Source organism: Serinus canaria, chromosome 7 (genome assembly GCF_022539315.1).
Source record: "Serinus canaria isolate serCan28SL12 chromosome 7, serCan2020, whole genome shotgun sequence".
Classification (NCBI taxonomy): Eukaryota; Metazoa; Chordata; class Aves; order Passeriformes; family Fringillidae; genus Serinus; species Serinus canaria.
This window is the reverse complement of record NC_066321.1, coordinates 15998007-16012067: the sequence shown is the minus strand read 5'-3', so window position 1 is coordinate 16012067 and position 14061 is coordinate 15998007. Positions and strand designations below refer to the sequence as shown.

The following is a 14061-nucleotide window of genomic DNA, read 5'->3' as shown; positions in this document are numbered from 1 at the left end:
TTTAGACACGTAAACTCATAGTAATGCTCTTGCCACCCTTTAGAGGAGTTTTTCACTTTAAAAAATAAGTTTCAAGCCTAAAGCTAACTGGCTAACAAATAAAACTAAGAAGTTACATTTAGGGAAGAAAATCCCCCCATTCTGACTAATGAACATAAAACTGGCAATTTACAACTGGGGATTTGACTTAACCTGAAACTGGCCAGTACAGGCTGTTCTGTAAGGTTGTGTTAACCAAGGTGAGCTGACAGGGACAGAAACTGCAGAGCCTGGTGGCGGCAGCAATTACCTGGGAGCATGGGAGACTGGAGTGGTGTGACAGAAACACAGAGGTGGGGCAGCAGAAAGGAAAAAGGGTGTCACTGGTCATGGCTGGGATGTGTCAGAGGAGGTAGGGAAGGTGGGAGCAGTGTCTGTAGTGACTATACCTAGTTGTAACATGACTGGAAGAGATGATAAATGAGAGCAGTTTTGTTTCTGAGGTAAAAAGAAAAATTTATAAGGGAAAGGGAAGGTGAATCTACTTCTCAGCCTAGGGTTAGGGCTATGCCTAGGGTCAGGGTTATATCTAGGGTTAGGGTTAAGAAAGCCACAAAGCCCAGAGCTCCAAGCATACTGCAGCTACAAAAGGCATGCCAAGGAGAGCACAGGACTGCCAGAACATGGCTCATTCCACACCTCTCTACTTAGCACCAGCCTCAGCCCAAGTCTGCTGGGGAGTGGATTCAGGATGCCTAGGAACTGTCATTTTTCAGATCCAAATAAGATGTTGGACCATGCCTCCAAAAAAGATGGAATTATTACTCACTGGGCACTGCTAATGCAAGGAATTTTGGGCTTTCTTTTTCTTCCTAGGTGTTCTCTGGTTTGTTATTCCCACTCTGGCTGATTGGGGAAAAAATGAGACCTATCTTCAGACTCAAGATTATGAGCAGAAATTACTGTGTAAGGAGGCAGCGAACTCCTGACACACTGGGTCTGTGTGTGTACCTTACAAAAGCAATGGGTTTGTAAGCAAATTGAATTAGTGTGACTTTAATGATGGCTTTTATTTGTGTGCGGAGGTCGTGAACATACACTGGATTCATATCTGTGTAGATCTCACACAGAAGGTAAAGTCTAAGAAAAGATAGGGGAAGGAATTAACATTTGTCTAGAGTACCTAAATAGCAAAGGCAGATCAGCTCAAACAAGTGCATATGTGTGTGTGTATGTGTGTGTGTATATATATATATATATATATATATACTTACGTACATGTGTATGCACAAAAAAGGAAGAGACTAGGCCATTAACAAAGAAATGAAGAAAAAATATTTACAGAAAGTGGGTTCCTGACAGAAAATAAAATAAAGAAGCCAAATCAATACAGCAAATGCCTTAAAGAAGACAGATAAATCTTCAAACCAAACCCCCCCATCCCCAAAAGTTGGAAAATTATACCATTTAATGATCAAGGTATTATTAACTGCCATCAAGTTTACTTCAGAAAATGTTGCCAATCTTGTTGGTTCTACAAGCCATTATACCAACCAAGAATTCTTATAATTTTAAATTAATAAGTATACGTTAGCCATTAATAGCCAGGTCAATATAACTATAGCTGCACTAGAAAGAATTTAACAGTTTGGTAAGAACAAAATAGATTGATGACAGTAAAAAACTGTTTAGTCAAAGAGAAAGAAGTCAATAGCAAATAAAAATAGCAAGGAAAACCATTTATAATTAATTAATTTGCTAATTTGCATTTAGCAAAATATTTACAAAAATACTTTGATAATTATTAGGAATATGTAATTAGAATGTGATTACTTTGATCTTGCTGAAATCAGCAGCAAAATTCAGTTGAAGTGAGACTCCTTCCCCCAGCAGCCTCAGTTTTGCTCTCTGGCACTATTATTTTTAACTGTTTATCACAAACAGAGCTGAATTTCTCAGTGTGACCCAGCAAGCGAGCCCTTTTCTGGAGCTCAGTACTCAAAGCAGTGGCCAAACAGTTCTGAAGAGATGTAGACAGCTCTGAATGGCCAGATTTTCATAAAGGGCTCATTAACAAGCTTCTCTCCCAGAATCTGAAAATTTCAGAAGGCTGCAGTTTTCCTGAAAAGAGGTTCACCCTGAGAGTTACAGCCCCCTGAGAATTACAGCCCTTCTGCCTTGCAAAGTCAGAACACTTGAGACCAGCTTCTGCAGCATTTCCTGCTGTTTTCTGTCAGACACTTTTATCATTTGTTAAATGGGAAGAAACTCCTCCACTTACCTACTTCTTTCTAAGTGTTTATTTTCTCTTGCTTCTCTAGTACTTCTTCTACCAACCAACAGAAAGAAGTTTCCCCAAGCCCAGAGGCTTCTCTTTTCCATCCTTCTATCATGATTGAAGTAGACATGGGGGAACAGTCTCAATTCCAGCACTGCATTTATTTTTTTTACACTTCTGTACATGTTTATATACTGACTTGTCTGCTATGCATAAAGAACACACCAGAAACATGATTTTTGCAGATTAAAAACAAACGGTCCTGTGGAGTCCCATAAGGTTATTCTATTTTTAACCAAGAGGTTCTGCTTTTGACTTTCTGCAAGACTGAAACTGAGCCCAAGGAGGGCAGCTCTTACAAATATTCGAGTGAAGACAGAGATGAACAAAATGGAAGATGGCAATTCTTTTTCCCCATGCCAAAACATAAAATGACTTCGAGGTCAAAGCTAACCTAGAGAAAAACACAAGTCTCCGAGTGCGGTCCGGGACAGTTCAGGTACAGAACAGCGAACCTGGGAGCACGGAGTGTGCTGACGGTGGCCTCCCACCGCCAATGTCTCTAGGTGTTTTCTGGTTCTTTTTAAGATAAAAGTACTTGGGGTACAGGCAAAAGAAAGAAGGTGCTTTCAGATGGAAAATAAGGTCATTACAGAGTATTCTGTCCATGTGAATCCACAGTTTTGACGTAGGCAGACGGCCCGAGCTGCACGAGCGGCATTTCCCGGCACGACCTTCCCCGCACCCCTCCCTTAGCGCCACGGGGGGAGCCCGCGGGCCGCCCCCCGGGGCCGCCCCTCCTTCGCCGCCGGGGTGGGATCGCCGCTCTGCCCTCCCCGGGGCAGGGCCGGCGCCTCCGCTCCCGGGGCTGAGCGGAGCGGGCGGCAGCGGGCGGGCGTAGCGCCGGGGCGATGCCGGCGGTGCGGCTGCGGCTCCTGGCCAGCTGCCTCCTCCTCCTCCTCCTCCTGCTGCTGTACGGCCGCGGCGCCGCCGCCCTCGGCCGGGACGCGGTGCCTTCCCTGCGGAGTGAGTGACGCCTCGAGGTGGCCCGGGGGTGGGGAGCGGAGCGGAGCGGCGGGCGGGGGCCCCGGGCACAGCCCTTCGCCTCGGGTGTTCCGAGCCCCGCCGCCGAGCGGGACCGCCGGGCTCCCCGCGCCCCGCCGAGCCCCGGCGGCTCCCAGCGCTCCGGGACGAGGGGCCGGGGGCTGCCCCGCTGGCTCCGCTTCGCGTCCTCACTGCTTCTTATTCCGCTGCCCATTGCGGGCCTCCGTGCACACGGAGAGAATGGCGATAGTTTTATCCTCATTTCCAATAAATCCCAGTTACTTTCTTTATTGTAACATAAGCAATTCTCTCTGCTTTTTTGGAGGGAAGGAAATGGGAGGTAAGGAGGAAGGAAATGAAGCTATCTTGTTCGCCTAGGTTTGTTGCAGCCGTTTATTCCCGATTAGCTGTGTTGAGCCCAAGTAAACAGGAACTTGGAGGTGCTGGTCAGCAATTAGCTCTTCATCTGGGGCTGAACACAGCTCCAGGCTTCACTTCTGGGAATATGTTTCTTGTCACCTTGTCCTTGTGTGGAGGGGCATGGATGTAGAGAAGTGGATTTGTTCCGAAGACTTCCCTTCACCCATTCAGTTTCTAAAGCGTAGATTATCTCCTTTCCTCTTGGAGTCGTCTGGAGCACAGAGCTCCGTTGCAGCTCTTCAGCTGCGGGACTTTGGGCATAGACCTTTCCCTGACACCAGGAGCTTTGTAACAAAACCCATCTGTGTGAGCAGCTGTAAAACGGATGGTGTAGCCTTGCAAGCTCGGAAGAGGTGAGCCTGGAGACATTCCCAGGCTTGATGTTGCTCCAGATGTCTCATTGCCCCGCTTAAAGACAGAGCTGAGCTGGAGCTCATGGAGCTGTCACTGAGCCTGCCATCTCTCATGTCTTACTTCTGTAGTAAACTAGCTCTTTCCTGGCAGTCTTGAGGCAAGCAAGCACAGCTCTCTTGCCAATTGCATTTTGTATGTGGGGAATGGAAACCACATTTGGAAGGGGGCTCAAGAATTATGGTCTGGCTGTTCTTGGCACAAGTTGCCCCAGAATGAAAAAGGGATGTTACTCACAGAAATCATCCAGATGGGTTATTTGTGTACACTGGGAAAGAACCTTATCTTTTTTCAGCAGTCATTGCAACTCTTAAGGGCCTTACAGATAAAGGCTTTCAAAGGTTGAGAATCCTTCACCTTTGGGTTGTGGTCTTGCTCCCCCCACCCCAGGAAGGTGCTGTATGAGAGACGGTGTGTGCTGTGGTTATAGATAAACCTCCACAATCTATGTGTGGATCTGAGTATCCTGGAGAATTAACCTCATTAATCAGAGTTTACTAGTGCTAACTTCCCAGTTTTTAGTTACTTAGCAAATTAACAGTGTATTTTCTGCTCAGCAAAGATAAGACTGCTGTGGAAAAGACATACCCATAGTATGAGAGGCAGAAACTCTTTCTGGCCATGTAAATAGAGACACCTGTGTTGCCCATGGAGGATTTGGTTTGATAAGAAGGGTGAAACCAGTACAAACTGCAAAACTTCACTGGTTTTCACCTGCTGCCAGTCAGACGGGCTTGCTCCTGCTCCATCAGACTGCCAGTCTCTATAGCCATGGGGGAAACAGCCACTGTTAGCAGTGCCACCTCTCTGTAAGTCATAATGTGTTCTATGCAGAATCTGTAACCAAAACCCTCTCCATAATCTATATCCTCTCTGTTCTGTTTGTTGTATGCACATTATATTGTTGAGCTTATCTCCTGTGTGCTTGTTAGACAGCACTGTCACGGTGCTGCTTGAAACACCTTCCTTTTTTAGGGCCACACCTAAGCTCTATGCTCTAAACTCAGACATAGCATCTGAGTGGTCCTCTGCATCTCATATTTCCTTTGTGGGCTATGTAAGTTTGAGAGGGATTTTTTCTTTTCATATTTAGTGCCTCAGTATGCTAGGTGTAGTGAATTACAGAAACTTGAAAGTATGCATGGCAGAAATTATTGCTTTAAAATTTGAAGACAAAATGGAGGTGCTGCTCAAGTTCTCAACACAATCTCCTGAGGCATAAAATATCTCACATTTAAAGTGAACAGAACTTCTTGGGTTATTTACCATTGGATTTCTGAGTGAATCAAGTAGTTGAGCTGTTACAGGCTTACATTTTGCTGATTTCCAGTTCCTCAGCTGCCCTCTTTTTTTTCAGTCTATATGATCAGTTAAACTTTTGCTCCCAAGACATTAAACAGTTGACTTTTTTCACATACTTACAACATGATGTCACATATTTCATTGAATTTCTATTTGATTACAAAAAATTTGGGATGTCACGCTAGCCCCACAACATCTGCTCTCGTGGAAGGTAGTCACAGATGGCTGAACAATATGTGTCAAATAGGAAAGGCATACTTTAACCCTTGGTCATCAGTTCTAATGGTATAGATAAATCCTGCTATTCCTGTGTCCTGTTGACAATGCAACTTATTTTCTTTCTTTCTCTGTAGTTGCAGAATAAAGAATGAATATGGCAATGTCAGTCTTAAAATATTTAGCTTTTACTGTAATTGCATTCTCCCATCTACATTGGAAATTATTTTGCAGTATACAGCATGACATGTATTACTTAAAACTTTCCTCCATTACTGTGACCTTTACTCTGTCTTGGTGACCAGTGGCTTTTTTCTTTAAATATGACTGATGTTTTTGGGCACCTCTTGTTTTTCTTTCAGGTTATTTTTGGCTATCCAACTTAAGAAGTTTTATCTGGTTTTATTTTTGTGAGCTTGCAAGTAGCCCACGTGTTTTGAAAAATCAGCTGGCAGTAAAATTAGACCCGTACTCCTTCGTTTTTTTGAGTGTCAGTTATTCTGATGGATATTTTCAGTTTTCTTCCTAAGTAGCTGGAATTAAAACATTTGTCTTTTAATAATATTTAATCAATTGCAGTATTCTCCAGACTGAAGCTTGTTGTGTTTTCTTCCCCTTGCAGATAAAGGAATATTTATTATCCAGAGTGAAAACTCCAGCTTGTGCATTAAAGTGGACAGAGCTGGCCTTGTTCTGGAAGACTGCAGCCAGCTCTCAGAAAAGATGTTGTGGAAATGGGCATCCAACCGTCGTCTCTTCAACATAGGCAGCAGCACCTGTCTGGGGCTGAACATCAGCAAACCAGAGCAGCCACTAGCTATGCTTGAATGTGATTCAACTCAATACTCATTGTGGTGGAACTGTGATGGAAAAGCTTTGGTTGGTGTATCAGGGTTCAAATTAGCAGTTGAAAACAGTAAATATATTGTGGCCAAAAAAAAATCTACTTGTCAATGGAAACAGTATATGTCCTATGATGAAGACCTTTGTGAACACCCATTTCAAGGTGAGAATAAATCTTTGTCATAGAAGTGTTTGATGGGAAAAGTTCTTTTGGAGGAAGATCAGGTGCTTATGATCCCTTCCAGTCTCTATTGCGGTTTGGGCCTCAAATTTCTGGGTTTTTTTATGTGCAGTGGTTGAGATGAGCATACCACACAATTGATATTCTTTTGTTAAATTGGCCCCCAAACCCACCAGTATCCTTGCAAATCAGGAAATGCTCATTTCAAATCACCTGTAAAGTTAGAAGGGTTACTAAGGATTTGCTGCTGCCTGTCCTGCAGCTTCCATTATCAGATAAACCTAAAGAGAGATAAAAAAGGATTTGGAGTTCCTGTCACTGAAAATCAGTCTGTAATTGCAGTGTGCATGGACCAATGTCTGCCACGTTCTGCACCTGGACTCTGAACGTGCCAAACTTTGAAACAGAGATCAGAAGTTTGATAAATCCTACTGTTCAGCTAGTGAAGGCATAGACATCTACATCAAGGTCCAGGTCTGCAGAGCTGAGCAGTTTTCTAGGTTTAAGGACTAAGATAAGCCCACTGACTTCAAACAGCAGCAGACAGCCTGTACCTTTACCCCTTCCTCAACATTTCTGAAAGAGGGAGGGGCCTGGTGTTTGCACAGTGTCTCAGACTGAAGTTGTTGATTTTCCCCACTGGGACTGGGTGTTTGGGTTCCACATCTGGTCTTAGTGGTTTAGACGTAGATGTAGCTCAGCCTCTGCCCTCACTAAACTCCTTTTTTGAGACTTGTGATTACTGGGAAAGTACTACAGTCCCCAACCTCTTTTTTAAAGCCTAATGGAATTCATACTTATGACCAGACAGAAAATATATAGGTTTAAATAAAAATATCCATAAAAAGTCATGCATATTTGCCACGTACACACAGTGAGATGGAAGTAGACCTGGTTTAGCCCTATTACTGCAGCATCTGAGAGAGGTGAGGAGAGGATCATCCTTTGGCAGGTACTTCTAGCCTAGTTTTAGGACCAAAGTATTGAATTATGTTGGCAAAATCTCTTTCAGGTTCTGTTTTCCACCTTCTACCACAATGCAAATACCTTCTCATGCACATGCAAAGGCAAGCCAGCCTGTTAGTGCACCAAGCAAGGGGTGTGAGGGAAAGCTACCTTCAAAACAACAACAAAAAATATATATGTAACTGTGGTAAGGGGTCTTTAGCAGTTGCATTTGGTTTCTTGCCAGGACTGAGATAATCCCTCTGCAGCTGGCAGCATGGTAGCAGGCAGACAGAAAAGCAATCCGGATTTATTTTTTGTCCTGTTCCTTGTATGTTCTGTTCATTCACTTCAGAAGGGGATTTACAATGTGTAAACTGCTCTTTTATATGTGCACAGCCAGCCATTAACTCTAGAAACCTCTAGGAACTTGGCAGTGTGCATTGATTCTGTAGTTGAAGGACTTTGGTCTTAAAGCTATCAGTGTGGAATCTTTGATAAACAATTTCATTAAGGAGTGATTGTGGTTCTTTGATCTTTTTTAGAAGCTCTGAGGTTTAGGAGACACTCACTAAGGTAAAGCTTTTACAGCTTTCAGTTGCGCTGGATTCTCTCAATATTTTGGTCCTCAAAGTACAATAGGAAAATATTTAAATATTTTGTAAGGCATTGATTGTGGCAACACATATATGGAGCATCAATTCTTTAGCTATGTTATTATTCTCCACAGGATAAAAACTTATTTTTAAAAGTCTATTAATTATTCCTTTGTCTTGTACATTTCCTATCCAAAGAATGACAAAGAGAGTGAAAAACACATTAGAAATCCACTTTATAAAGAATAGGAAAAGCAGGGGAATAATGTTAAATTACTCTTCTGTCATAGACTTATAAATAAGTAGAATTTGCATCTGAGTGTGTACTGATTTAACTAATTGTTGTTTTATGTGGTTGTTCTGAAATGTAGATGCAGACTTTGGGTTAATTGATCAGATTTTGGGGGTTGTGGTATTGTTTGGGATTTTTTTTTGTTAATGGACTAAGTTACAAGAAATTGCCTTAGTGCAAATCTCATAAGTTATTTTTTCCACATTCTATTTACTGAAATGATGCTGCTCACACTTGTAATGCTGTTATCAATTATAAATTAAAATTTACAAGTCACTTTAGACATTTTATTTTTATCCCTGCTGCTAAATACAGGAATACTATGACATATGGGGGCAAAATTTTTTTTTTGTGGTCTGCATTCTTTTAATCTGTTTGGTTTTTTTTCCAGAAACATACACCTTGCTTGGAAATTCTTTTGGTTTCCCATGTGTTTTTCCTTTTAAATATAACAACAAGTGGTATCATGAGTGTACCAGAGATGGAAAGGAATCTGAGTGGTGTGCCACAACAACTCACTATGAACAAGATGAAAAATGGGGGTTTTGCCCAAATGCAGGTAAGATGTTGCTTGTCTTCTCTCTCCCCCCTCCAAGAGTTTGTTCTTTATTAGTAATGCTAGGACACAGTCTGGTTTTAAATAACTTTCCTTCTGTTAGAAGGGAATGTCTTTTTAAAAAGCACAAAGGAAGATCTTTAGCAAATCTGTTGTAGTTCACCTTTGAGAGTCAAAGTCCTCATCACAACAGCAAAACCAGCAGAAGGACCTTATTCTGTGCAGCCCACTGACCTTACCCTGCAGCCAAAGCCCTCTGTCCTAGTGAAACACAGGCAGCTTATGTGCAACACATAACCTAAGGGGTGCTCTTGCAAAGTCACCTTCTGCTTTGGACGGCCTTGTATCTGGCACATTCCTTTTCTCTTGTGCACTGCTTGGATATATCTTGGGCCTTAAATACTAGAAAGCGTTAACCTTAAAAATACTTGCTGTTGAAAAGTTTTTGGGGGTATAATCTTTGTGAATATTTCAGCTTCTTGTGTAAGAAAGCAAAACAGTGCCTTCTATCAGTAAAAGTGGTTTGGAAAAGCCTTTCCTGCTCAAGCTACATTTCAGATCTCTGTTCCAAAGCATCTTAAAAACAGTTGTAAATGTTTCTTTGTAGTGAGTACTTCTGGGCAGCCGTTAAAATAGATAGATAGTATTTGTAGCCTTGCTTATCCTTTTTAATTAAAGTTTATTCTCTTGAGTACAAGGTCCAAGGGGATCCAGTGAGTGTTGCCACAAGTCGAGCGAGGTGTTCACAGTTTGAACATTTCAACGTTCAGCTTTAGAAACAATGATTAGACAGAATAAATGAAAATGTAGATGTGTTGGCTTCAAGAGCGTTGTGAAAATCACCACCAGCTGCAGATCAGCTGCTGAGTGCTTTATCAACTATATGAAATTTTATTTCATTAGTGCCCTATTTCCCTATTTGTGTTAACAAAGGAACAGAAAAGGCAATCACAATGGTGCTTCCTTTGGGATGCTGCTGTCATTAATTAATTAAATCGTTCAAGATGTTGTGTTTCTGATTGGTTTGGAGTCTTGGGCAGCTGGTGACAAATCTGTTTCTGAGTAGAGAGTGGCTGTGACATCTTTTGGAAGAAGAACCCCAAGACACACATCTGCTACCAGTTCAACCTGGCGTCCGTGCTGAGCTGGCGCGAGGCCAGGGCTGCCTGTCAGCTGCAAGGAGGGGACCTGCTCAGTGTCACCAGCCCCGAGGAGCAGGACTACATAAGTAACTTAAGCAGTGAGTAGACATTGCTCTGGGGACCTTGTAGGAAACCTCTAGTTAGATTTCCTCCTTGCCTGTGCAAAGGGAAAAGCTTTGGAGCCTAATACCCTGTGTGATGTCTCCCCCATTGCTGCTTGTGGGGCTTTGTCTTCTGACACACCTCAGCAGAGCTATTTGAAAGAGCAAGGATGAAGGTAAGTCTCCACCTTAATAAACTGAAGTGCAGAAGTGGTGGTGTTACTTGAGGGTGTCATTTTCTCTATTCTCCCTCCCCACAGAGATTCCCATTCGTCTTGCAGCTGTGGTAAGGGAGTATGTTTGTTTACTTTGGAGAATTATACATGTGTTTACCTTCTCTGCAATCTACCTTGGAGTCCCTTTCTCCTGCTAAGTTTTTCTTGTGAGCTGGACTTCCCTAAATGGGTATGATAGGAACATTTCTGCAGGCTTACAGTAAATGTCCTGTATGGGAAAAATGCCAGCTATATAAATACATGTTACTCCTTCTCTGGTAAGCAATTTGCTTTTCCCCTTGGAGCAAATGTCTCAAACAAATTGTGTGGAGCCTTCTGGCAGCGAGAATTTCATGGGTGTTTTAGTGTGAGCGGAGAAAATCAAGGGGAGGAATGGGTGGTGGAGCTCTGTTGCAAAGGTTGCCTCAGATTTCTTGTTCATTACTTCCCACTATTGCTGATTTTCAATTGAAGGATATAAGCTAGCAGGAAGTTTTAAAAATGTTTCATTGGCTTTTTGATATGCCTGCAAGGCTGTAAAGGTTTCTGAAAGTTGTTTGGTTTATGAAAAGCTGAAACAGGCTAGTGTTTATGTAAACAGGCTAGCATTTATGTGTCTGCTTGTTCTGGATTTAACTTCTAAGGTCAGCAACAACTTATGCAGGAAGGGTTTGCAGAATGACTGGCTTCTGAAGGATTTCACGTTTCTGAGTTTATTCCTTTTCATCTCTGTGTTGATTAACAAAGTAAGGTACTTTTTCTAAGGACAGAAAAAAAAGCCAACCAGCCTGAACTTTCTGGAGAGTGCTTTGAAGTTTTGTTTTATTCCAATTGTAACAAGTCAGGACAGCAGGTCTATGCCTGTAGATATTTTAAAGCTTGGGGAAAGCATGCAGTATTACTTTGTTTATTTTTTGTTTCAGGGCAGTTAAATTCCACAGACATGATGCTGTGGATGGGCCTGAATCGCCTGGATGAAGACGCTGGCTGGCAGTGGTCAGATGGAGCACCACTAATGTTTGTGAACTGGAGAGCAAGTACTTGATGTTCCTCTTGCATATATTATAGCAGCATAATTATATGTTCTCTATAACTGCAGCTTGATACAGCATTGCTGTTCCTACAGCTATGTTTGAATGTTGAATTAAGTGAATGAGTGCACTTTTTTTGGTAGAAATATTTATTGGTATTCACAAACTGAAAGCCTTTGTAAGGATATAGCATCGAGATGTATCTCTTCAAAGCATTAATGGTCTAGTCCTTTTGTACTTTTAAAGAAGTTCCTTAGTGGCATATTTTAAAACTGTAGCTACTTTCATGGAGGAAAGGAGTTTCAATTTGTTTATGTTAACAAGCTGTAATTACCATTCACACATTAACATGAGTTTTGTGACTTGGTTTGCTACATTTTGAAGCCTGTGCACCAAACTCAAGCTTGTTTCAGCCTCTCATCTGAGAGCAGCAGCCAAAGATGCATTGCCACACATGTAATTCATGTTCAACTGTACATAGTACTAGCATAATATTACTAGAAGTTAGGGTATGCAGGGATGTTTATACATTAATTCAAGAAGTTGCAGAGAACCTTAAAACACCATTTTACAACTAAGAACTGATTTTTTGTAATTTTGTGCTTCTCAAAAATGTGTTTGCAGATGTCTCTGATACCCGTTATAAAGAAAATCATTGTGCAGTGATGAATCCAAGATTGAAGTATGGCTGGAACAGTTTTCTATGTGAATCTGGACTGCCTTTTGTATGCAAAAAATATTTAAATAAGACAGAGCATGAAACACTGGGTAAGTGTGTCAGTGTTACTGCATCCTATTTGTGGGGCTGCAAGGAGAGCAGGAGAAGCCACCTGACTATAAAGTCAGCAGAACAGAGTCGCAGCTGCAGTAAATGGGTGGGTTTGCTAGTTTAGGTTGAATACAATTTACTTTAACTGATGTAATCACACTTGGTTCTGTTTAAATTGTCTTTGAAAACAAAGCACTCTTTGTTGAGAGTCTTAGAACAAACAATTTTAATACAAATAGCATTTACTCCATTCCTTACACCATCCGTATGCTCGTTCTCTTTTATATTACAATAAGAGCCACACTTCTGAGTTGCAAAATAGGTTTTCAGTGTGAATGGAATTAACCAGTGGCACACAGAGAAGAAAGCTGTATAAATGTAGCCCAAAATTTGCAGGGGGTTTTTATGATGTGCTGTATTTTTGATATGCCAAAAAAATGTTGTACATATACTTCAAGTGTTTATACAATGAGTATAGGATGTATGGTGCATAGAATGACTCAGAATGACTCTCTGTTCTGTGAGAAAGTTAAAAACAGAATTTAGTTTATTCTAACCTAAATTTTTGGTTTTATAAGAGCTACTTACATAAATTTTTGGTTACATATGAGCTATTACATACGTTCAGCTCCTCCCTAGTAACTTAAAGAAAGTTTAGCAGCTTGTTTCAGGGAGGAAGGAAAGACTATTCCAACTTTCTGTAGGTAATGCATCTGAAAAAGCTTTATCTATTTTTGAACCAACTTCAGAGGTAATAAGGGAGATAAACTGTGTTTTAAACTGAATTAGTGTTTGCCACTAGTCGAGCAGCCCAAATGGTTCAATCATCAAATAAAGTGGAAGAAATTTCAGTTTGCTTGGTAGGTGATGATCCGTAGAGCAGATGTTTTGGCCTCCTTAAGTCATCATGTAAAACTCTGTTTTCAGCATTTTAAGATTAAAAAAAAATTTCAGAATGTGTTATGAACGTAGCATAAACCTGGCAGTTCTGCCTAACGTATATGAACTCGGTGTGCTCATTTCAAGATACATGGCAGTATCGTGCCACTCGTTGTGACGCTGACTGGTACCCCCACAATGGCAACTGCTACAGACTGCATAAAGAGCAGAAGAGCTGGAATGATGCTTCTCTCTCATGCCAAAGTGAAAATAGCAGGCTCATTAGTGTATCCTCCATGGCAGATGAAGAGCTGCTCCTTAACTTGCTTGAAAGTGGTGAGTTTGGGGAGTTCAAGTGTGCAGGTGTTTCTTGAAGTGTTTTGTGGTGCTCTTTTGTGCAGCTCTTTATTACCATCTAAGCACTGTATTATGTGGCACACGCAAATGATGTTTGCAAAAAAAGAAATCATGTTGCATGCCCATTCTAGGAGTCTTAAAAATGCATAGTCACCTTTTCCAATAACCATTCTTTAAATAAAGATATGACTTCACGAAGCAGGCACAGTGAGGCCATAGTAAACATGCTAGCTTTTGTCCTTTCCTGCTCTTGCCTGGTTCCTTGCAAACTGTTGCAAAGTATTCAGTCACCAACCTTATACTAGAGCTGTGCTTAGAAGCAAAACCAGTTCAGTGTATCTTTGGCTTGCAAGCTGGCCTGATCCACACTGCAAAACTGCTGCTGCTACCATGAGGGCAGAGTCCCCTTTGATGTCAGCAGGGCGTATCAAAGCAGTTCTGCTGGTTCACATTGTCCTGAGAGGTAGCACAGTTACACAAGGAACTTAATGAACAAAAGCTCTT

General features: G+C 41.7%; 1 protein-coding gene across 1 annotated transcript in view; it reads left to right on the top strand.

The window, feature by feature from the left end:
• The first annotated feature begins 3114 nt into the window (after window positions 1–3114).
• The window catches only part of PLA2R1 (phospholipase A2 receptor 1), a 37340-nt gene continuing 26393 nt past the window's right edge, over window positions 3115–14061 (top strand). Inside the window, exons 1-7 of the mRNA XM_009088294.4 lie at window positions 3115–3283; window positions 6273–6656; window positions 8899–9066; window positions 10130–10303; window positions 11445–11558; window positions 12177–12320; window positions 13348–13536. Coding sequence (XP_009086542.2) covers window positions 3169–3283; window positions 6273–6656; window positions 8899–9066; window positions 10130–10303; window positions 11445–11558; window positions 12177–12320; window positions 13348–13536 — 1288 coding nt within the window. The 5' untranslated portion in view covers window positions 3115–3168. The remainder of the gene's footprint in view (window positions 3284–6272; window positions 6657–8898; window positions 9067–10129; window positions 10304–11444; window positions 11559–12176; window positions 12321–13347; window positions 13537–14061) is intronic.